Source organism: Miscanthus floridulus, chromosome 17 (genome assembly GCF_019320115.1).
Source record: "Miscanthus floridulus cultivar M001 chromosome 17, ASM1932011v1, whole genome shotgun sequence".
In the NCBI taxonomy this organism is placed as follows: domain Eukaryota; kingdom Viridiplantae; phylum Streptophyta; class Magnoliopsida; order Poales; family Poaceae; genus Miscanthus; species Miscanthus floridulus.
In genome coordinates, this window is record NC_089596.1 from 32,717,388 (window position 1) to 32,739,154 (window position 21,767).

A 21,767-nucleotide genomic window follows, 5' to 3' on the forward strand; every position below is an offset into this window, starting at 1 on the left:
TGTATAATTGTATCTCCAATTCTCCATTTACGCTAGAGCCACAAGTTTGTATCATGTACTTGATAGAACAGTCAGCCAGGCCATATGTATGAAAATCCATATAAACAGAAAGAATGGAACAACAGGGCACCAGACCAGTTCAAACAACTCCCAAGTCACACAACAAGAACACACCTATAATGGTGCAACTGTAACTTCAGCCAACCCTGACACAAGCAGAAAGTTTATTTCACATTAACGCCCTAGTACCTTCTGGGCTTGGATTTGGATGGCTGTGAGGGATCTTCCTTCCTGAAAATCCCACAGAACATGCACCGTGAGACCTTGGGTGAAGGCGGATCCAAAGCAGGTAGAACAGCATCAACAGCGCTACCCCATGATCCCTCTAGTTCTTGTCACAGTCAACGGGAACGTGGTACGGTGCCACGTTCCCCGTCTTGTAACACCCTAAAAATTGCTCTTTTCAAAAAAGATATAAATTAATTTAATTTTGTATTTTATGCTCATGAAACGTAGGAAAAAGAATATTTTTCATTATATTAAAATTCATCATAAGGAGTAGCAACATGGTTGTGTATATATGCCGGTGCATTTGATTTATTTGGATGAGTGGTTTGAATCAAGATTCAAAATGGGTTGAATTGCTTTTGAAAATAAATTTGAAAATGACATTGAAGTAAAAGAAAAGAAAATTTGAAAATAAAAGAATTTAAAAAGTTGTAAAAATTACTTTTTGGAAAACTTACTAAAATTTACTCATTTTTGTTTGAATTGAAAAGTGTGTTTGAAACCCTATTCAAACTTAATTTGGTTCATATTTGAATGAGGTTTTGAAATAGGAAAAGAAAATAGCAAAGGAATTCTTTATATTTTTTCCTTCGCCCTACTCGGCATTTGGCCCGTTCGGCCTTGCTCCCCGCACGGCCTACTTCCACTTTCTCCCACTCGGCCCATCTCCCCTCACAGGCCCAGCTCTTTTTCCCTTCTGCGCAGCCCAGCAAGTCGGACCAGTGCGCTCGCACCGCCGCCCCAGTTAGGCCCGCGCCATGCTTTCCCCTCTCCCCGTGCATAGCCGCTGACGTCCAGGACTCACCGGTCAGGCCCGTCTTCTTCCTCTCGTCCCGGAACCAGGCTCTACCGCCGCCGCCAATGGAGTCTGCATTCGCCCTGCGTCGCCTTGCCTTGCGCTCCAAGCAACTTCCCAGCCTTAAATACCGATGCCGCATCGTGCCGCCCTCCCTATCGTGTTCCAGAGTAACCACCACCTCGTAGCGCCACCGCGCCGAGCCGAAAACCTAGCGTCGCCATCCGCCGTCGCCCCGCCAAGCCGCGCGTCGTCTCCGTGCCTCCTTTGTCGTCGAGAATACCATAGGTGAGCTCGCCATCATCCCCTCGCTCGCCCGGTGCCCTCGTTTCGTGCAATCGTGAACCGTAGACTGTTTTCCAAGAACGTCGAAGAGCTCGATCGCCGCCGGCCATGTCCACCGCCGCCTCCACTTCCTGTTTCTCTAGCGGCCATGTCTTCTCTCTCACCGATTTGTTTCCGGCCGTCCGATCTGAGATTAACAGCCTAGATTAGAAGATACCCCTTCGCTGGCCTTTTTGCTAAAGAGACCCCGAGTTTTTATAAAATTAACCCGCCGTCCAACGTAGTTCAAAATAATTCAATCCAAGCCCCCTGAATCTTATGTTTTGACATTAAAAAAAAAAGAATCTTATGTTTTGACCCCTGCAGTTTTCCAAAAATGACGTCGGGTCCACAGGACTATTTTAATTCAGTTTTAATTATTTTTAATACAAAATTGTTTTCAAAATATTTATAAAATTGCCACTATCTTCATTAGGCCATATTTTCTCCGTTTTAATTTGGTTTTGACCTGCTCAAGTTGCGTTAGCCGTAACGACGCAATATGTGTATTAGTGGTATTGTTTAACATGTTTAAAGCTTTTGAATAAAATAGTAATCTGATTAATCTATATGTAATTAGTTTTTCAATTGAAAGCAATAAGAGCTTTTCACCTTTGTCGTTTATAAATAAAATAAGATTAATATTATATTGGTTTTCTAATACAAATATAACATGACTTAAAACAATTTAGATATTTCTCTGAAGTACCTTCTATATGTTTTATAATTAAACTAAATGAAGCCTATAGTTTTCTTTTTCACGTATAGAGCAAACCTATCGGTAGATGTATCTTTTTCACCATAGCTCCGATTAGCGTGCTTTTCGTGTCTGTGTTAGTAGTAACGTGTAGAACATTTTTAAAACCTTTTTACTTGCTATTTCATATGTTTGGTGTAATGTTCTAATTTAGTTCTATTGTTTGCTTCGTGTATGATTGCATGGATACTTATGTTGTGTTTTATGATCATGTCCGGTCGGTGAGCTATACGCAGTGAATCCAGAAGCAACTCATCGAAGGTTTGGACTAGAAGAAGGTTCTGAGTTTAAGACAAGTATAGCATGTGATTTTCCTTGTTGTCCTATGCACCTTTAATCATTTAATTAATACTGCATGTGTCTACCTTGACTACCACTAAGAATTTTCTAGTACTTTGTTACCTTGTACCTTGTTACCTATGGGGTATTGCATTGGGTAGTATGATGCTAGTGCTCAATTAAAGACCATGATCTTATAACTTGACTAATGGAATATGTAATAAAAATTAAAAGATGCTTTTTAGCAATATGGAACCAGGGGGCCAGAGCATTGTGCTATTTTTATGGTGCTCTAGATTCTTCTCCCTAAGAACTTATCTGTAAGTGATCATTCGAGACTTATAGTACAACTGTGAGGGCTATATGGCTCTGGCTTTAGCTCAGTATGAGGATCTTTTCTAGCTTGTTAGAGGTTACCTTTATTGGCGTAAGAATGACTTGACGAATCGGGTATAGGATAACCTCTATCCCCTTGTGTATAGGCTGCGTGTCATTGTGCCATCGGGAAGGGGTGTTCCTACATCTATTTGCCGAGTGAATCTAATGACCCTAACTTGTTAGACGAACCTTTGAAAGGCTTCATAGTGAACCCTGCCGACCTTCCTTGGAAGTGGGTCAAGAGATTAGCTACCTCGGGCGAAAGGGTAAATCACGACTCACATTAAAAGTGTACAACCTCTGCAGAGTGTAAAACTGGTATATCAGCCGTGCTCATGGTCACGAGCGGCCTTGAAACCTTTACGGAATAGATGATGAACACTAATGATATAGATGATGAAGATGCTTATTAATGATTACTGTTTATGCTATTCATTATTCATGTTTATCTGATCATGTGTTTATATGGGCTTGTGATAAACTTATTGCTACTCCTATGCTAAAATTGTGACAATTAAAAGCTAATCGCAGTTGAACCAGTATCAGCCTTTTGAGCCTCATGAACCCCATGTTATATTTGTTAAGTACGACATGTACCTACGCTTGCTTTATTTTTCAATTATTTGGATAAAAATCTCGGATGTGTACCAGATTGCTAGAGTTTGAAGGAATTAGGCTTGCAATCAACCAGTCAGTTGTCCCTGTGGAATTGGAGTCTTCACCTGAAGATCGGAGTTGTTTTTCCGCTGTTTGCTATCTAAGGTTATATTCTTTATACTAGGTACGTTATATATTGAGCATTGTCTATTGATATTACCCTTAATTGTAGATATATGTGAGAATTAACTTTCTGGGCTCACATATGGTGTGTATCTGGTTTTGTTCTTAAAACCGGGTGCTACACGTCCCGGGAACGTGCGTTCCCGTGGATCAGTTTCGTCCCGACAGTGGAAAATCCTTTCTCAAGGAGTGTTCCGGAGCATACCACGTTCCACGATCCCCGTTCCACGATTCAATCATTCCGGGAACTTTGTGACCGGTTCTTGTCCCAGACCAAACCTGATGAACCAGACCTCCTAAATGTTTGAGAAGATCTCTGCAGCTCTGCCATCTCCACCTCACTTTTTTATCTTTCACCCCTCTTTTCTAAATGTTACTAGGGTATACACCTATGGAGATGGAGTCCTATGGGGTACAATGAGGACTGCTGCGTGGAGAAAATGGTATATTGTCCAAACCATTAATAGACATGCATATGAAGGAAAGGTAACCATAGCAAGAGTCAGATGGCGGTGGCAATTGCGGGGGTCTCAGGTAGGATTTAGGGAGATTGTAAGTCTGTGCAAAACGTTGACATCAAGATAAAGGAAACATGGCCCTCTATCTATTCGTGCTAAGTGCTAACAGCATGGTACTACTTGAAACACCCCCTTTCTGTTATAAGAGCCAACCAAATAATAGCTATTAGCCTGAGTAAATTAACATTTAAGGTAGTAGAAGTAGCAAATTATCTGTCTCTTTGCACACAAATTCGTTTTTTTAAAAAAAACATCTGTAATGGTGGTAAAAATGACACACAAAAAAACAGGTATGCACCCAATGAACCGAGGATACTATTTAGCATCACTAAATCATTTTCATCACTAAATAAAACACACATGTTCTTGTTAATAGTTCCATGCATGCAAAATCCATTAATCATCATCTTAGGAACACGACAAGTTTGACCAGGCACTAAGGAAGACATAGTTTTTTCTTGCTTATAAATAAGCTGATGTGACATAAGTAAGAAAACCTACATAGAAGGTTCATCACTGTTTCACAAAGTGAAAGGATGGAATCCAAGAGCGCGACAATAATTCATCTCCAGCGAGTGATAACTTACAGTTAGCATTTAGTAACACAAAACAACAGGAGGTTTAACGTCATCTGCTAATCGTGGCAGTAAGTAAAGGTAATTCCAGAATAAACCCTTCTTCCTCTTCACACAGTCAAACTGACCATCATGTTAACAATTTTGTCTGCAGATCACAGAATTGTCAACAGTTTCCATGCTCTTTAACAGAAGTATTTCCATGCTGTTTGTTATGATAACAAAAGTGGCTGTCAATGACATCATTCTGAGTTCTGACCAAGTTGATCATGTTGTAATTACTTGCTACAGCATGATTCCCTATCAACAGAAGTCCTCCCCTTAACCTTGAGAAGCTCACTCAGAGATTTGGGCCCCTCAAAATCATTTGAGGACGATCTCCCATGGGGCATGTGAACAGTGGGATGACTAGCACTTGACTTGGATCTACATTTTCTTCTTTTATCTGAGCAAGTGTCTTTGGACCCATAAAATCTTCAGAATCCAGGTGCTTCACCTTTGCAGTAGAATATTTAGATGGTCTAGCAGAACGAACATGGTGTTGTTTTCTTTTACTTTTCTTCTTCTGTCCTCTGAAGGTTGCACAAGCAAGAGGCGGAGAACAATCCCCTATCAATGAATTTTGCACGTCATGAGTCGGTCTAGTGTCAATCTCTTCGGAACCTGTTGATAAAAGATGCTTGGCAGTCCACCGAGGGATATCCCACGATGGTAGATTTATCGTAGAGGTGAGCGAGATCAGGAGCGAGATGGTAATACAAGCACCAAGACACAAGATATATACAGGCCTACATCCTGTGTTCTGATGTATTGCATTGAGATGTATCGATCGTTGTGTCCACTAGGGGACCGCTGCCTCTCCTTATATACTCTGGAGGGGCAGGGTTACAAGTAAAGTAGCCTATTTGGTACTATACAATATCTTGCGGTGCACGCCGAGCAGCGCCGTGCACGTCTTGATCTTGTGGGGTGGGCCACCTCTGATAGTGCGACCCGTGTCTTGTATTGTGGATACCGGGGGCCATACCCCCACAGCTAGTCCCCGAGCCTGACAGTAGGTGACGTAGTCATGTGGTGCCAGGATCAAAAAGTAGAAGACCAGCCGAGCAGGCAGCCAGTCCTCGGGCGTAGCCACGAGATGAACAAAAGCACATTCACCGTAAGGTGAAGTGTGACCACTTAGTCCCCGAGCCTGCAGGAAGACGAAGAATAAATCTTGTAGCAGGGTCAAAGGAAAAGAAGTCTGAAAGCTTGCGGACGTCGTCTGACATTAGCGTATCAAGACCCCAGACGTGCTGCCCAAGATCAACACCCTGATTCGAACAACATGGAGCAGCTTGATAGCACACCGATGAGATGTAACAAGATCCGAGCACCGAGGAGTCCCCGGTGTCTCTGGCGCTGTCCGAGCATCGAGGAGCGAGGAGTCCCCGACGTCGCTGGCGATGACCAAACACCGAGGAGTCCCCAGCGTAGGCGGCGATGTCCGAGCACAGAGGAGTCCCTGGCGAAGCTGGCGCTGTCCGAGCACCGAGGAGCGAGGAGTCCCCGGCATCGCTGGCGATGACCGAGCACTGAGGAGTCCCTGGAGTATGCGGCGATGTCCGAGCACCGAGGAGTCCCCGGCGAAGCTGGCGATGTCCAAGCACCGAGGAGTCTCCGGCAAAGCTGGTGAGGTCCGAGCAACGAGGAGCGAGGAGTCCCCGACGTCACTGGCGATGACCAAGCACCGAGGAGTCCCCGGCGTAGGCGATGATGTTCGAGCACCGAGGAGTCCGAGGCGAAGCTGGCGAGGTTCCAGCACCGAGGAGTGAGGAGTCCCCGGCGTCGCTGGCGATGACCGAGCACCGAGGAGTCCCCGGTGTCGCTGGCGATGTCCGAGAACCGAGGAGGTAGGAGTCCCCGGTGTCGCTGGCGATGTCCGAGCACCGAGGAGCGAGGAGTCCTCGGCGTCGCTGGCGATGACCGAGCACCGAGGAGTCCCCGACGTAGGCGGCAATGTCCGAGCACCGAGGAGTCCCCAGCGAAGCTGGCGATGTTCGAGCACCAAGGAGTCCCCAGTGAAGCTGGCGAGGTCCGAGCATCGAGGAGCAAGGAGTCCCCGGTGTCGCTGGCGATGACCGAGCACCGAGGAGTCCCCGGCGTAGACGGCGATGTTCGAGCACCGAGGAGTCCCAGGCGAAGCTAGCGAGGTCCGAGCACCGAGGAACGAGGAGTCCCTGGTATCGCTGGCGATGACTGAGCACCGAGGAGCGAGGAGTCCCTGACATCGCTGGCGATGACCGAGCACCGAGGAGCGAGAAGTCCTCGGCTTCGCTGGCGATGACCGAGCACCAAGGAGCGAGGAGTCCCCGGCGTCGCTGGCGATGACCGAGCACCAAGGAGTCCCCGGCGTAGGCGGTGATGTCCGAGCACCGAGGAGTCCCCGGCGAAGCTGGCGATGTCCAAGCACCAAGGAGTCCCCGACGAAGCTAGCGAGGTCCGAGCACCGAGGAGCGAGGAGTCCCTGGCGTCGTTGGCGATGACCGAGCACCGAGGAGTCCCCAACGTAGGCGATGATGTTCGAGCACAGAGGAGTCCCAGGCGAAGTTGGTGAGGTCAGAGCACCGAGGAGTCCCCGACGTAGCTGGCGACGTCCATGCGGTGAAGTGTGCCCACTTACTCCTTGAGCATGAAGAAACCGAGCACCGAGGAGTCCCCGACGTAGCTAGCGATGAAGCACGAGAGACGAACAGTCTGGTCAATTGGTCGACGGCGAAGTGAGCATTGAGTAAAAGCGACCGGCAAACAGTCCGATCAACTGGTCGGCGATGGAGTCCATGAACCGAGCAGTCCGACCAGTTGATTGGTGGAGAAGCCCGAGCAACAGGTGATCCGATCACCTGGACGATGATCCTGCAATACAAACATTTAGAACGGGTAGTACATGATGTAAAGATATATGAACTCCGGAGAAAAAATAGCGTATGTAGCTTGGCGATCAGTTGGAGCAAAGATGTATTTAATATAAACCGCCCGAATAGTTAGTGTGTAGCTGAGTCTCTAGCCCTAACTAGCCTGTTAACCATAACGTGGAGCATGGAGCCCGTGCATGTGTAGGAGGAACAAGCATCGCTAAGGAGCTGCTGTCGACCACCCATAACGCAGAGGGTAGACGCTCGTGCACGTGTAGGGAGGAGCCAAAGATAGGGCCGTCTCTAGAGGCGTCCGAGCATCATCAGGACTGTTCGGGGGTTCGGAAAATCGTTTGAAGAGCAAACATGGAGAAAACAGTTCGGAGAAACATTGCGGCGATATACGAAGATTGGAGAATATTTAGGAAAATATTAAAGTGTGACTTAGTTTTAGACAGAACGTCTGGTCGGCGAGAGGATGGACGTCTTTAACCTAGTCGGCGAATCTACCCCTTTGTGCATGTTGGTAAGCGGCGACGGCGTTGGTGAACCCGAAGGGTAGGGCCGTAACCCCTGGAGTTTCCCGAGCAGCCTCCGATAGATCTGGATCGAAGGGTGGTCGGCGCTAAACCAGAGTGTCCAGAGCCGATTCGGTGATGGAGAGGTAATCGGCGAGCTCCTAACCAACCTGATCGATTGATACGATCAGATCGTCATTGTTGATCTACCTCCTCTGGTAGCGAGGAAGCGGGCGGCGAGTTGTTGATGAAGGTGTCCTCGGAGGTGGTTCTGAGGTCGGATCTGCAATCACAGCTGCTGATGTAGCCAGCGATGAATCGTCGTTGTGGACCGGCATGGATCTCCACGAGATTGATGACGAGAACACGCTGTTGATTTGAGGTCCATCTGGCTCGCTATGGATCAAGCGCACACCCCTACCTAGCGCGCCAACTGTCGACAAAAGATGCTCGGCAGTCCACCGAGGGATATCCCACGATGGTAGATTTATCATAGAGGTGAGCGAGATCAGGAACGAAATGCTAATACAAGTACCAAGACGCAAGATTTAGACAGGTTCGGCCATCAGTATGACGTAATACCTACATCTTGTGTTCTGATGTATTGCATTGAGATGTATCGATAGTTGTGTCCACTAGGAGACCCCTGCCTCTCCTTATATACTCTAGAGGGGCAGGGTTACAAGGAAAGTAGCCTATTTGGTACTATAAAATATCTTGCGGTGCACGCCGAGCAGCGCCATGCATGTCTTGATCTTGTGGGCTGGACCACCTCTGATGGTGCGGCCCATGTCTTGTATTGTGGATACCGGAGGCCATACCCCCACAGCTAGTCCCCGAGCCTGACAGTAGGTGACGTAGTCACGTGGTGCCAGGGTCAGAAAGTAGAAGACCAGCCGAGCAGGCAGCCAGTCCTTGGGCGTAGTCTCGAGATGAGAACAAGCACATTCACCGTACGGTGAAGTGTGCCCACTTAGTCCCCGAGCCTGCTGGAAGATGAAAAATGAATCTTGTAGCAGGGTCGAAGAAAAAGAAGTCTAAAAGCTTTGCCGACGTCATCCAACATGCACGCATCAAGACCCCAGACGTGTTGCCCAAGATCAACACCCTGATCCGAACAGCATGGAGTAGCTTGATAGCACACCGATGAGACGTAGCAAGATCCGACTACCAAGGGAGCACCGAGGAGTCCCCGGCGTCGCTGGCGATGTTCGAGGGCCGAAGAGCGAGGAGTCCCTGGTGTCGCTGGCGATGTCCGAGCACCGAAGAGCGATGAGTCCCCGGCGTCCCTGGCGATGTCCGAGAACCGAGGAGCAAGGAGTCCCTAGCATCGCTGGCTATGTCCGAGCACCGAGGAGCAAGGAGTCCCCGGCGTCGATGGCGATGACCGAGCACCGAGGAGCGAGGAGTCCCCGGCGTCGCTGCCGATGACTGAGCACCGAGGAGCGAGGAGTCCTCGGCATCGCTGGCGATGTCCGAGCACCGAGGAGCGAGAAGTCCCCGACGTCGCTGGCAATGACCGAGCACCGAGGAGCGAGGAGTCCCCGACGTCGCTAGCGATGTCCGAGCACCGAGGAGCGAGGAGTCCCCGACGTCGCTGGCGATGACCGAGCACCGAGGAGCGAGGAGTCCCCGGCGTCGCTGGCGATGACCGAGCACCGAGAAGCAGGGAGTCCCCGGCGTCGCTGGCGATAACCGAGCACCGAGGAGCGAGGAGTCCCCGGCATCGCTGGCGATGTCCGAGCACCGATGAGCGAGGAGTCCCAGGTGTCGCTGGCGATGACCGAGCATCGAGGAGCGAGGAGTCCCCGACGTCGCTGGCGATGTCCGAGCACCGAGGAGCGAGGAGTCCCCGGCGTCGCTGGCGATGTCGGAGCACCGAGGAGCGAGGAGTCCCCGGCGTCGCTGGCGATGTCCGAGCACCGAGGAACGAGGAGTCCCCGGCGTCACTGGTGATGTCCGAGCGCCGAGGAGCACGGAGTCTCCGGCGTCGCTGGCGATGTCCGAGCACCGAGGAGCGAGGAGTCCCCGGCGCCGCTGGCGATGTCCGAGCACCGAGGAGCGAGGAGTCCCCGGTGTCGCTGGCGATGACCGAGCACCGAGGAGCCAGGAGTCCCCAGCGTCGCTAGCGATGACCGAGCACCGGGAGCGAGGAGTCCCTGGCATCGCTGACGATGTTCGAGCACTGAGGAGCGAAGAGTCCCTGGCGTCGCTGGCGATGTCCGAGCACCGAGGAGCGAGGAGTCCCCGGCGTCGCTGGCAATGACCGAGCACCGAGGAGCGAGGAGTCCCCGACGTCGCTGGCGATGACCGAGCTCCGGGAGCGAGGAGTCCCTAGCGTTGATGGCGATGTCCAAGCACCGAGGAGCGAAGAGTCCCCGACATCGCTGGCGATGACCAAGCACCGAGGAGCGAGGAGTCCCCGGTGTCGCTAGCGATGTCCGAGCACCGAGGAGCGAGGAGTCCCCGGTGTCGCTGGCGATGTCCGAGCACCGAGGAGCGAGGAGTCCCCGGCGTCGCTGGCGATGACCGAGCACTAGGAGCAAGGAGTCCCTAGCGTCGCTGGTGATGTCCGAGCACCGTGGAGCAAAGAGTCCCCGGCGTTCCCGGTGATGTCCGAGCACCGAGGAGCGAGGAGTCCCCGGCGTCGCTGGCGATGTCCCAACACCGAGGAGCGAAGAGTCCCCGGTGTCGCTGGCGATGACCGAGCATAGAGGAGTGAGGAGTCCCCGGCGTCGCTAACGATGACCGAGCACTGAGGAGCGAGGAGTCCCCGACGCACTGACCTCTTGTGGGTTGGGCCACCTCTGATGGTGCGGCCCTTGTCTTGTATTGTGGATACCGGGGGCCATACCCCCACAGAACCATTCCTGGCTTCATGAATATGACATCTCTTATTGCAGCCATTGTTGCCCTTAGCACCTCTTCTCTCAGGTGGTCGCTTTGAAATGCGTCCAATCTGAGAGTTCTGGTGATCTGAACCAGCATGTGATCCCATTAAGCTTCTTGGATTGAAGAATCTTGGTACATGCTCTTCAAAAGAGGGATTTACAAGATTTATTCTATTATGCAATATATGTCCAGTCATGCCCTTGAACTCCTTCAAAATAATCAAGACAACTGCCATGCTCAAAGCCATGAAGTCATTGCTCATTGTACTCTGCATCATGATAATCCAGACCATATACAATGGAGTCTCCGACACGATGGTTCACATGAAGCACCTTAGTGTCCCTTTCTTGTGTGGATTAATGCTCAAGATCAATCATGTTAGAAAGTCCATCATCCACAAGAACATCAAATCCAGGGGAGGAATCACGTGATGTATCTTGTTCAGCATGTTCAATCGCTGAATCTCCTGAGCTCTGATCAGACAGTGTGGAGCTTTTCATGTATCCCACTGTATCAACTGTTGTTTGAGGTGCATTGAGAATAAGTCCATTATGTTTGGGACTGCTTGAGGCTAGAAGTCCTGACTGGTGGTCCTTTGTGCGGTCAAGGCTTCCTTGGCAAGGATTAGCAAGAGCATATTTCGATGATTCAATCATCTCATATCCAGCAGGATTGCTATTTTTAGCAAGATTAAAAGTGAGAGCTCTAGAAGAAATTCCAACAACATCGTTATGAGTTATAGGCTCATGTAGGAAGGGACAATTGTCACCTTTCTTACAATACGAGTTGTAGTAGAAATAACAAGGATTAGCTGCCTTGATAGAAGCAGAAGCATATGAGAGAAGTGGATCTGCCAAGGGTTTGGTTCGGTTTAAGCTTTCCAATGGCTGCAACATAAGGGCGTAGTGAGAATGTGAGATAACAAGCAGCAGCAACAACAACAACAAAGCCTTTAAGTCCCAAACAAGTTGGGGTAGGCTAGAGTTGAAACCCATCAGAAGCAATCAAGGTTCAGGCACGTGAATAGCTGTCTTCCAAGCACTCCTATCTAAGGCTAAGTCTTTGGGTATATTCCATCCTTTCAAGTCTTCTTTTATTGTCTCTACCCAAGTCAACTTCGGTCTTCCTCTACCTCTTTTCACGTTACTATCCTGACTTAGGATTTCACTACGCACCGGTGCCTCTGGAGGTCTCCGTTGCACATGTCCAAACCATCTCAACCGGTGTTGGACAAGCTTTTCTTCAATTGACGCTACCCCTAATCTATCACGTATATCATCGTTCCGAACTCGATCCCTTCTTGTATGACCGCAAATCCAACGCAACATACGTATTTCCACGACACTTAGCTGTTGAACATGTCGTCTTTTCGTAGGCCAACATTCTACACCATACAACATAGCAGGTCTAATCGTCGTCCTATAAAACTTGCCTTTTAGCTTCTGTGGTACCATTTTGTCACATAGGACACCAGACGTTTGCCGCCACTTCATCCACCCTGCTTTGATTCTATGGCTAACATCTTCATCAATATCCTCATCCCTCTGTAGCATTGATCCTAAATATCGAAAGGTATCCTTCCTAGGCACTACTTGACCTTCTAAACTAACATCTTCCTCCTCCCGAGTAGTAGTGCCGAAGTCATATCTCATATACTCAGTTTTAGTTCTACTGAGTCTAAAACCTTTGGACTCCAAAGTCTCCCACCATAGCTCCAGTTTCTGATTCACTCCTGTCCGGCTTTCATCAACTAGCACTACATCGTCCGTGAAAAGCATACACCAAGGGATGTCCCCTTGTATGTCCCTTGTGACCTCACCATCACTAAAGCAAACAAATAAAGGCTCAAAGCTGACCCTTGATGTAGTCCTATCCTAATCGGGAAGTCATCCGTGTCTCCATCACTTGTTCGAACTCTAGTCACAATATTATTGTACATGTCCTTAATGAGCCCGACGTACTTCGTTGGGACTTTATGTTTGTCCAAAGCCCACCACATAACATTCCTTGATATTTTATCATAAGCCTTCTCCAAGTCAATAAAAACCATGTGTAGGTCCTTCTTCTTCTCCCTATACCGCTCCATAACTTATCTTATTAAGAAAATGGCTTCCATGGTTGACCTTCCGGGCATGAAACTAAATTGGTTCATAGAGACCCGCGTTATTGCTCTCAAGCGATGCTCGATAACTATCTCCCATAGCTTCATAGTATGGCTCATCAACTTAATTCCTCGGTAATTCGTACAACTTTGAATATCCCCTTTATTCTTGTAGATCGGTACCAATATACTTCTCCTCCACTCATCAGGCATCTTGTTCGATCAAAAAATATGGTTGAACAGCTTGGTTAGCCATACTATAGCTATGTCCCCGAGGCATCTCCACACCTCGATTGGGATACCATCCGGTCCCATCGCCTCACCTCCTTTCATCCTTTTCAACGCCTCTCTGACCTCAGATTCTTGGATTCTCCGCACAAAGCGCCTATTGGTGTCATCAAAAGAGTCATCCAACTGAAAGATTGTGTCTATATTCTCACCATTGAACAATTTGTCAAAATACTCTTGCCATCGATGTCGGATCTCATCCTCCTTCACCAAGAGATGCTCCCTTTCATCCTTAATGCACTTAACTTGGTTGAAGTCCCGTGTCTTTCTCTCACGAACCCTAGCCATCCTATAAATGTCCTTCTCTCCTTCCTTCGTACTCAAATGTTGGTAAAGATCCTCGTACGCTCTACCCTTTGCCACACTTACAGCTCGCTTTGCAGTCTTCTTTGCCACCTTGTACTTCTCTATGTTGTCCACACTTCTATCATGGTACAAGCGTCTATAGCATTCTTTCTTCTCCTTAATAGCCCTTTGGACTTCGTCGTTCCACCACCAAGTATCTTTAGCCTCGCGTCCACTTCTTTTGGTTACTCCACACACCTCTGAGGCCACCTTCCAAATGTTGCCATCTTGTCCCACATGTTGTTTATGTCGTCTTCTTCCTTCCAAGAGCCCTCTTTGATAACCCTTTCCCTGAATACCTCTGACGTCTCCCCTTTCAGTTTTCCACCACTTTGTTCTTTCAATCTTAGCTTGTTCATCCCTACGGGCACGCACCTAAAAACAAAAATCTGCCACCAAAAGCTTATGTTGAGAAACAATACACTCCCCTGGTATCACCTTGCAATCCAAGCATGCTCGTTTGTCCTTTCTTCTTGCGAGGACAAAGTCAATCTAGCTACAATGTTGTCCGCAACTGAAGGTCACTAGATGAGATTCTCTCTTTCTAAAGAAAGTGTTGGCTATCATCAGGTCAAAAGCTACCGCGAAGTTCAGAACTTCCTCCCCCTCTTGATTCCTACTACCATACCAAAAACCTCCATGAACTGCCTCGAAACCTGCGCTTGTAGTACCTACATGCCCATTAAAATCTCCTTCTATAAAAAACTTCTCACTACTAGTTATAGCTCTAACCAGACCATCTAAGTCTTCCCAGAACTGTCTCTTAGCACTCTTGTCGAGGCCTACTTGGGGGGCATACGCACTAATTACGTTCAAGACCATATCACCAATGACAAGCTTGACTAAGATAATCCTATCTCCTTGCCTTCTCACTCCCACCACATCATTCTTGAGGCTCTTATCAATCAAAACTCCTACTCCATTTCTATTCGCGACTGTCCCTGTGTACCAAAGCTTGAAACCTGTATTGTCCACCTCCTTCGTCTTCTGACCCTTCCATTTAGTCTCTTGAACGCATAATATATTTACACGTCTTCTAGTCGCGGTATCAACTAATTCCCTTAACTTACCTGTAAGTGACCCTACATTCCAACTACCTAAATGTGAGATAACAAGCACCATACAAAATTACATAACCAGAAAGCTAATGAGAAGCTAAGGTCCAGCAAGGCAAAAAAAATAGATCAAGAGTCAATAATGTAAACCACAAAGTTAATTCAATCGATGTATTACGAGTCAAAATTAACAAATAGACAGACAATATCGAGGTTATTATTAGAGCAGAAATACCAGATACCACGGCCTCCTATGTGTAAAATAGGAAATGAATTAATGGACACAAAACAAACAAAATTAAATTAACCACTGGGTCAACTGAACCTCATTTCCTTCCCTGACCTCATTTACACATCAGCAGCGCAACACGGAATCAGTCAATGTTGCCACAGAGAATTATTAACTTCAACCAGCATGCACAGGGTAGTAACCAATGTTCTATGTTCTTAGAGAATCCATTGGAGATAGTCTGGGCTGGCTGTATGCAGACTAAATTGACTCACAGACATTGCAACTGTTTAAAAAAAAACAGATCACAGTAGGCCCATTAGCCCAGAGCAGTGCCATCTAATCTTTGGCCATGTTTAGTTTCCCCCAATTTCAAATTTTGTCACTATGCGAAAAGAAGATTCTTCGTCACATCAAACTTGCGGTACATGCATGGAGTACTAAATGTTGACGAAATCAAAAACTAATTACACAGTTTGGTTGTACTTTGCGAGACGAACATTTTGAGCCTAATTAGTCAACGATTGGACAGTTATTACCAAATAAAAACAAAACGACACATCTCCCCGAAGTATGCTTCTTTAAGGGCTCCACAAATAAGTCAACCAAGCGATAACAGCACAAGCTTGGCAATTGCATCCATCAACTAGCAAATACCGAACTGAAGGCCAATCTCTACTCACGGTACACAGCAACCACAACTCCACAACAACACAGCGTATCATCAGTGTATCCAAGAAATTGAACTCAGCGTGGACAGGCTCCGATCACTCACGGGGTGGCGGAAAGTGCAGCTCGGGTTGACGCAGCTGCCTCGAAACCAGTACCAGCAGCTCTGGTTGAACCGCGCGCCCTCGCAGTGCCGGAACTCGCAATTAGCCCCCTGCAAGCAAAAGTGCAAAACCCCATACACGACGCACAGAGCAAGCGAGAATCCGATCAGCCAACAAACCAACCAACCAACGGCCCCCTCTCGACGGCTCCAACTGCAGCTCGCCGGTGGAGAGGCACGGAGACACTAGAAATGGCGGCGCCGGAATCGGGGTTTTCGCAGAAGGGTGGTAGAAAGGGAGTAGGGCTACCTTGGTGCAGGTGAAGCGGGAAGCAAGGAAGGAGACGCAATCGGTGTTACTCCGTCTCCACCGCGGGTCCTCTCCTTCCTCCGCCGCCACGGGCTCCATTGCTCCCCTCGGCGGCGGCGGCGGTGCCGTAAATGGGGAGGCGGCGACGGTACCGACGGCTTGGGGGTTTGAACCTTTTTGGGGGAGATGGGCGGACCGCGTACCCTCAAGATTGTATTTAGGTCCCTCAAGATTTACAACACGTTAAGATTAGGGGAAATACTCGCAGAAAAAATGGAAAAATTACAACAAACTACTTTATTAATTAGTTTCACAAAGCAGTATTTTGTGTTAGGGCATGTTTGGAACGCGGAGAATTTTTCACGTTCCTGTGTTTAACATGTGAGATTTCTGTGTTCTAAATAGGCCCTTACGGTATTATTAAAACTACACTTTTTTAAATCGGTTTTGCAGAGTTCAATTATTACTTTTTTTTTTCAAAACCCAAAACACTCATGTACTCCCATCTTTACCCTTGCCATTTTGAATGCCTATAAGAGACTGGATCATCATGCATCCAAATTGATAAAGTCATCACAAACAACTCTAATGGTCACATCATTTAGGGTCTATTTGGTAAGGACTTAAATTCTTATAGAAACATTTCATATTCAGATTATCTCAGATCTAAATCACTTTATAGGACTGTTTGACTGGTAGACTGGATTCTATTAAATTTTTTTTTTATAAAAAAACCATTTAAATATAAACATACTTAAAAAAATCAGAACTTTGTATGGCCAAAGAATAACTATACAATCCATTTTAACATGTTGCACATAAAAAAAAAGATAAAAAGCAGTTGCTATTGTATGAGAGAGACTAGGAATGGAATCCATTGAAACTAGACTGAAGTTGTTTGGCTCGCCTAGGCAAAAAACATGGCACCATGTGAAGCGTTCCAGGGTAGAATTATTTCGCAGTTAGGATGTTTGTTTCTTCCGATCCACGGAGAATCGGAATCAGAATCGATTATGTTTGGAGGACGACCACTTACTATTAGAAGAAATTTTTAAGAATCAATTTAGGTAGGGGTAAATTTGTTTTTTTAGAGAATCAATTGGGGGGGCTTGTTTTTCTAGAGTCCTCCGCTTTATTTCAAGAAAACAAAGCGCACAAAGTGTCACAGTTTAGCACAACGCGTTCGAGGTGCTTCAGACAACATTATCTAGGTCTAGATTCTGAAAGTACAGAGGTTATAATGGGGCTTGACAATCAGACGTTGTAACATCCTCCAAGTTCAGTAGCATCCCAATCCCATTTGACCTTCTTGTAACTTCGTACGTAGTTGCAACCTTTTACTCCATTTATTTATCTTACCGCTTCCGACCTTTCCTTGTCCCGGCCGCCATCTTCTTATCAACTTTGTCGCCAACCTCATCACCCTCCTCACATCTTGCTAAGGCCCCGTTCACTGGTCTGAAACTTGGCTGAAAACACTATTCCGGCTGAATTGTTGTGAGAGAAAACACTGTTCCGGCTGAAAAAAGAAGCCAAACAAACCGAATATGGGGTAAGCCGAACAGGGCTTAAGTATCATCCTAAAAACAAGGAGCATTCCTCAGTTTCCAGACACTACATAAGATAGTTGAGGAACAAACATTTTTAGTAAAAGAATTTTGGCCACAAATCCAAAATTTAGCTACTGATTCGAAATTTGGACCAAAATTGCAATGTAAGATTTGTGCCGCGACATTCCAAGTAATAAACGACACACAACACTCAAAAAATAAATACATAATAGAATCATTATCATTGCAAAAGAGGCTAGTCATATCTTCAACATGTCTTATTTTAGCTAAATTGTCTCTAGTGAGAAGTTTATTGTTACAAAGGAGCCACAGGAAAGTTCCTACTCTTGGAGACAGATTTTCCAAATGGCAAAGGTACAAATCAGCAATGATCCAAGAGACCACCGAGTGTAAAGACTGCACAGAGTAATGCCTTTGGACTCATACTCCTAGATAATTGAACTACAATCATCCGAGAACCGGATAGAGTCAGCAATGGCTTAAAGCTCAAACCACCCGTTCATCATACTAGGGGCTTGTTTGGCAGGGCTCCTCTCCGGCTCTGGCTTCGGCTCCTCCAGAGGAGCCCTGCCAAACGATTTCTTGGAGGAGCCGTTTTTCAGTAAAAAACAGAGGAGCCGGAGCCGTTTTGGAGGAGCCACAATTTGTGGCTCCTCCAAAACGGCTCCGGCTCCTCCGGAGGAGCCCCTCGGGAGGAGCCGTGCCAAACAAGCCCTAGGAGAGGAGAATTTTGGTTTGCCTGAAATTTGCTTTGAATTCTATGAAACATGCTTTAAACTTAATCTCGAAAACTTAGCCAAGCTTGGACTCGAAAAGAAATATACCAAGCAGTTGCATTATCTTCATCAACTACGCACGTTTCATGACATAAAATTCCCCTCCGAATAAATGGAGCCAAACAAAAGAGGAATTTAAGCACGTAATCAGGTCAGTGGACCTTTATATTCGCATTAAGTTAAGATAACAGTTAAATATAATGATATAACGTATGGATATCATTTGCAACCAGACAATCGATGTTGTACCCTCAAGCAATCGATGTTGCTACACTGTGATTGGAGATCAGAAAACCAGCCATCCAATGCTTATTAGCCGCAGCAAAAAAAAAAAAAAAAAGTGCCTCAATTTGCTGAGTGAAAAACAAGATATCTTCTACCAGAAGTTACAAAAACAGAAAAGACAGCCACCTCATCTCATTTTTCATCTAACAAAATGGAGGTACATGCTGTAAGTGACGACAGCTCTTCTTGTGTTGCAGATCCAAAGCCTTGCCATCTTATTCTTCCCAGGCTATCAACCAGGTATACGTATCTGCAGTTCAAGAGTAGAGCTACCTTACATTGACAAGAAAAACTACTTTTAGTGTTTATATCAAATGACCAAAGAGAAAGGAATTATTGTTACCCAGTGAGATGGGTTCTAATTTGAAGCTTCTTCCGGAAGTCATAATGGTCCCCGAAAGCATAGACAACATGTCTCTGTGGATTGTTAGATTTCCTCATCACCTTGAGAAATGCTCGTCTCACAGGACTCAATGATAATAGCCAAGAATCTATAAATGAGACCTGGAACATAACATATTTTCTTTCAGGTTGCTGCTTGGAATAATGTCACATTTCCCGCTCTCAGCACTACCCAAAATCCCAACTGTTAAATGTACCTCACTAGCTAAAGTTTAACCACATGCCCTTTTCCTTTTCTCATTACATGCAATAAAACAACAGCTAAATAATTGTCCTAATTCTGATATGCAATAAACATAGGTAACAAAACCTGATCCTATGTTGACAATGAAAGAAATTCAGATTGAATCAAATAAAGGACAATCATATGAACTATTAACGCTAAAGCATCTTAGCCATTATCAACGATGTGCAGAAGTAAAAAAGAATTAGAGAATGAATTGTACAGTTACAAGATAGACTCAGCGACATCCAGTATTTTCTTTCATTTACACTCAAAATTGCCAATGGCACTTTGCATCCAACATCAAACCAGTAATCATTAAGAAATTGTAGATAGCACTTTGCATCAAACACCAAACCAGTAATCATTAAGAAACTGTGATTGGCACTTAGCATCCAACACCAAACCAGTAATCATTAAGTAGTATAACACCAATACCTCATAAACATGCATGTTCTTGGCAGCACCAAATGCATCCAGGAAAGGTAAACTCCATGACTCTGCCATTTTCTGTTGAGGACCAGTTAGCCATTGACTCATTAAGATTAATATAGCATATTAGCTTCACTGCATACAATCAATGCAATGTAAAGTGACAGATGTAAAAGAAATATGAAATTTCATATTAATATTTTTTTGGAACAAAATCATTAGAAGGCAAAGAAAAACTGACATAAGGGGAACCCAAACCTAGATATTGGTACACCCAAAAAATGCCATGAAGAAAAAAAATAAAAAATGAAAGCCAAAAATCAAGTCAGAGAATGTAAAAAAAGGCTATGAGCATCTTCAATCCTAGGCTTCCTAGTTAACAGCCCTTTAGGGGCATCTAACAAGTGTGGATGCATTTGATAGTACACTGCACAAATTTGGCCAGTCAATCCGCAAACAATATGCACTGGTGGACACAATATTCTACACTGAATTGTTTTCCGTCATCATGAGAGAAGTTGCAGCGGGATGTCAAGTCCTGTCAAGAAAATGGGCTAGGAACAAGAAAATCATTGTCTGCATTTAGTCTCTTGCCAGGGTAGTTGGTGGAAATTGATTTTATCAGACACAAGTACCATGAAGACCATCTGGTCAATGTCCATATAATCCTAGTAATATGGTGTGCTGCTAGTTTTTTTGGACATAATGCAAAACCAAACAGTTGGAAATTGGAATTCACATTGCCATGGCTGCAAACTACAGCTAATATCTAACAAAGAGCAGCTGGGCAGTTCCTCATACCAGCGAGCTTGCACGGAAGGAAAGGCACACCAATGAAGCACTAGGAATCACATGGTCTCCAGCCTCACTACCGTCATCTTGCAGAGCAGGCGCAACAAGAGGCAGATGCAGCGCCCCTCCAGCAGGGGAATCCACAGCAAGATCAGGAAACTTCACAGCATCTGCCTCTGGGATGATGACCTTACTCGCCATCGCAATCTGAACCATTTTTACCACATAGTGATTACTGGCTACTCAAAGCGATCAACAACTAGTAAAATTGTGCTGCATACTGTGTATAGATGATATACCTTGCCGGCATTCTTGCGGATCTCGGCAATGTCTGCGAAGTAGCCTCTACTCATCTCATCGGTACTGCACTAGACCAATCAGAACCAAAGCATCACATGTTAGTATGTCACACCCATATACAATGCTGCAGTGCAGCATCAGTAACTGCTAATGGCTAGTAAATGAGGTGGGAGGACAGGAGCCTTACAGTCTGGCCTTCTTCTTCTCCTTCTCCTTCTCCATGGCCTCCTTGTTCCCCGTCTAATCACTCCAACAACACAAAGAAAAAACAAGTCACTCTTTCACTCTAAACCATTTTCATTTCTACGGACTGACTCTAACCATCTACTAATAGAGCAACTGCAGTTGCGGAGGAAACGAGGAACGGAGACGAAGCAGCGCCTACCTTGCGGAAATCCAGGAAGCCGCGAGCGAACGCCGGGCGCGCTAGCGGAGGGCGCCCCCCGCCCCTCTGGACGCCAACTCCAGCACCGGCGAGGCGGAGCAGCGCCCCTGCCGCCCCCCGCGCCCTCAGCATCATCGCTGCCTGCCGCCCGCCGCCGATCCACTCGCGTCAGGATTCGGAAGCCGCGAGACGAAGAGAGCTATCAGCGGGCTGAGAGCTGCGGTAGTGACAATATGGGCCGGGCCTGTTTAGCTATCCTGTAGTTGTCCCTCATTAGTTGGGCTGGTTACCCGATCCAGTAAGCCACATTTGGGCCACTCCACTATAGAAAAAAAAAAACTAGGATGCGGCCTGAAGTTCAGAGAAGTCCGGCTAGGTGGAGATCGATGTTGATGCAGCCTTGACCAAAAATTCAGGAGTCATTGTTGCGTCGGCTGTTGCTCGGGACATGGCTGGGCGATTCTTGGGGGCCTCGGCTGTGGTTTCAGAGGGTCGCATAGAA

At 46.7% G+C, this 21,767-nt stretch overlaps 2 protein-coding genes and 1 pseudogene across 3 annotated transcripts; all 3 read right to left on the bottom strand.

Moving 5' to 3' along the window:
• Nucleotides 1–242: 242 nt before the first annotated feature.
• LOC136515509 (uncharacterized protein At1g15400-like) lies at nt 243–3,933 on the bottom strand. The gene is made up of 2 exons (XM_066509076.1): nt 3,860–3,933; nt 243–369 (listed from the first exon to the last, which is right to left on the bottom strand). The coding sequence occupies exons 1-2, from the start codon at nt 3,931–3,933 to the stop codon at nt 243–245; spliced, it is 201 nt and encodes a 66-aa protein (XP_066365173.1).
• Nucleotides 3,934–4,973: 1,040 nt separating this feature from the next.
• LOC136519011 (zinc finger CCCH domain-containing protein 34-like) lies at nt 4,974–16,276 on the bottom strand (annotated as a pseudogene).
• A 2,117-nt stretch (nt 16,277–18,393) lies between these two features.
• Nucleotides 18,394–21,640, bottom strand: LOC136517946 (uncharacterized). Of its 2 annotated transcripts, none has more exons than XM_066511602.1 (7): nt 21,266–21,640; nt 21,068–21,120; nt 20,880–20,943; nt 20,590–20,787; nt 19,795–19,866; nt 19,075–19,235; nt 18,394–18,981 (listed from the first exon to the last, which is right to left on the bottom strand). In XM_066511602.1, the coding sequence occupies exons 1-7, from the start codon at nt 21,398–21,400 to the stop codon at nt 18,864–18,866; spliced, it is 801 nt and encodes a 266-aa protein (XP_066367699.1). In that variant the 5' UTR covers nt 21,401–21,640; the 3' UTR covers nt 18,394–18,863. The 2 variants fall into 2 exon arrangements, with proteins under 2 accessions (XP_066367699.1, XP_066367700.1); XM_066511603.1 differs by having other exon boundaries at nt 21,068–21,127; nt 21,266–21,395.
• Between the last annotated feature and the right edge of the window lie 127 nt (nt 21,641–21,767).

Excerpts from the sequence above, each read along its gene's own strand:
- LOC136515509 (XM_066509076.1), bottom strand. The coding sequence starts at position 3,933 with ATGGCAGAGCTGCAGAGATCTTCTCAAACATTTAGGAGGTCTGGTTCA. Across the intron at positions 370-3,859 it reads TTGGTCTGGGACAAGAACCG|CGCTGTTGATGCTGTTCTAC; the intron begins GTCACAAAGTTC and ends ATCATGGGGTAG.
- LOC136517946 (XM_066511602.1), bottom strand. The coding sequence starts at position 21,400 with ATGATGCTGAGGGCGCGGGGGGCGGCAGGGGCGCTGCTCCGCCTCGCC. Across the intron at positions 19,236-19,794 it reads AGAACATGCATGTTTATGAG|GTCTCATTTATAGATTCTTG; the intron begins GTATTGGTGTTA and ends GTTATGTTCCAG. Across the intron at positions 18,982-19,074 it reads ATTAGAACCCATCTCACTGG|ATACGTATACCTGGTTGATA; the intron begins GTAACAATAATT and ends CTTGAACTGCAG.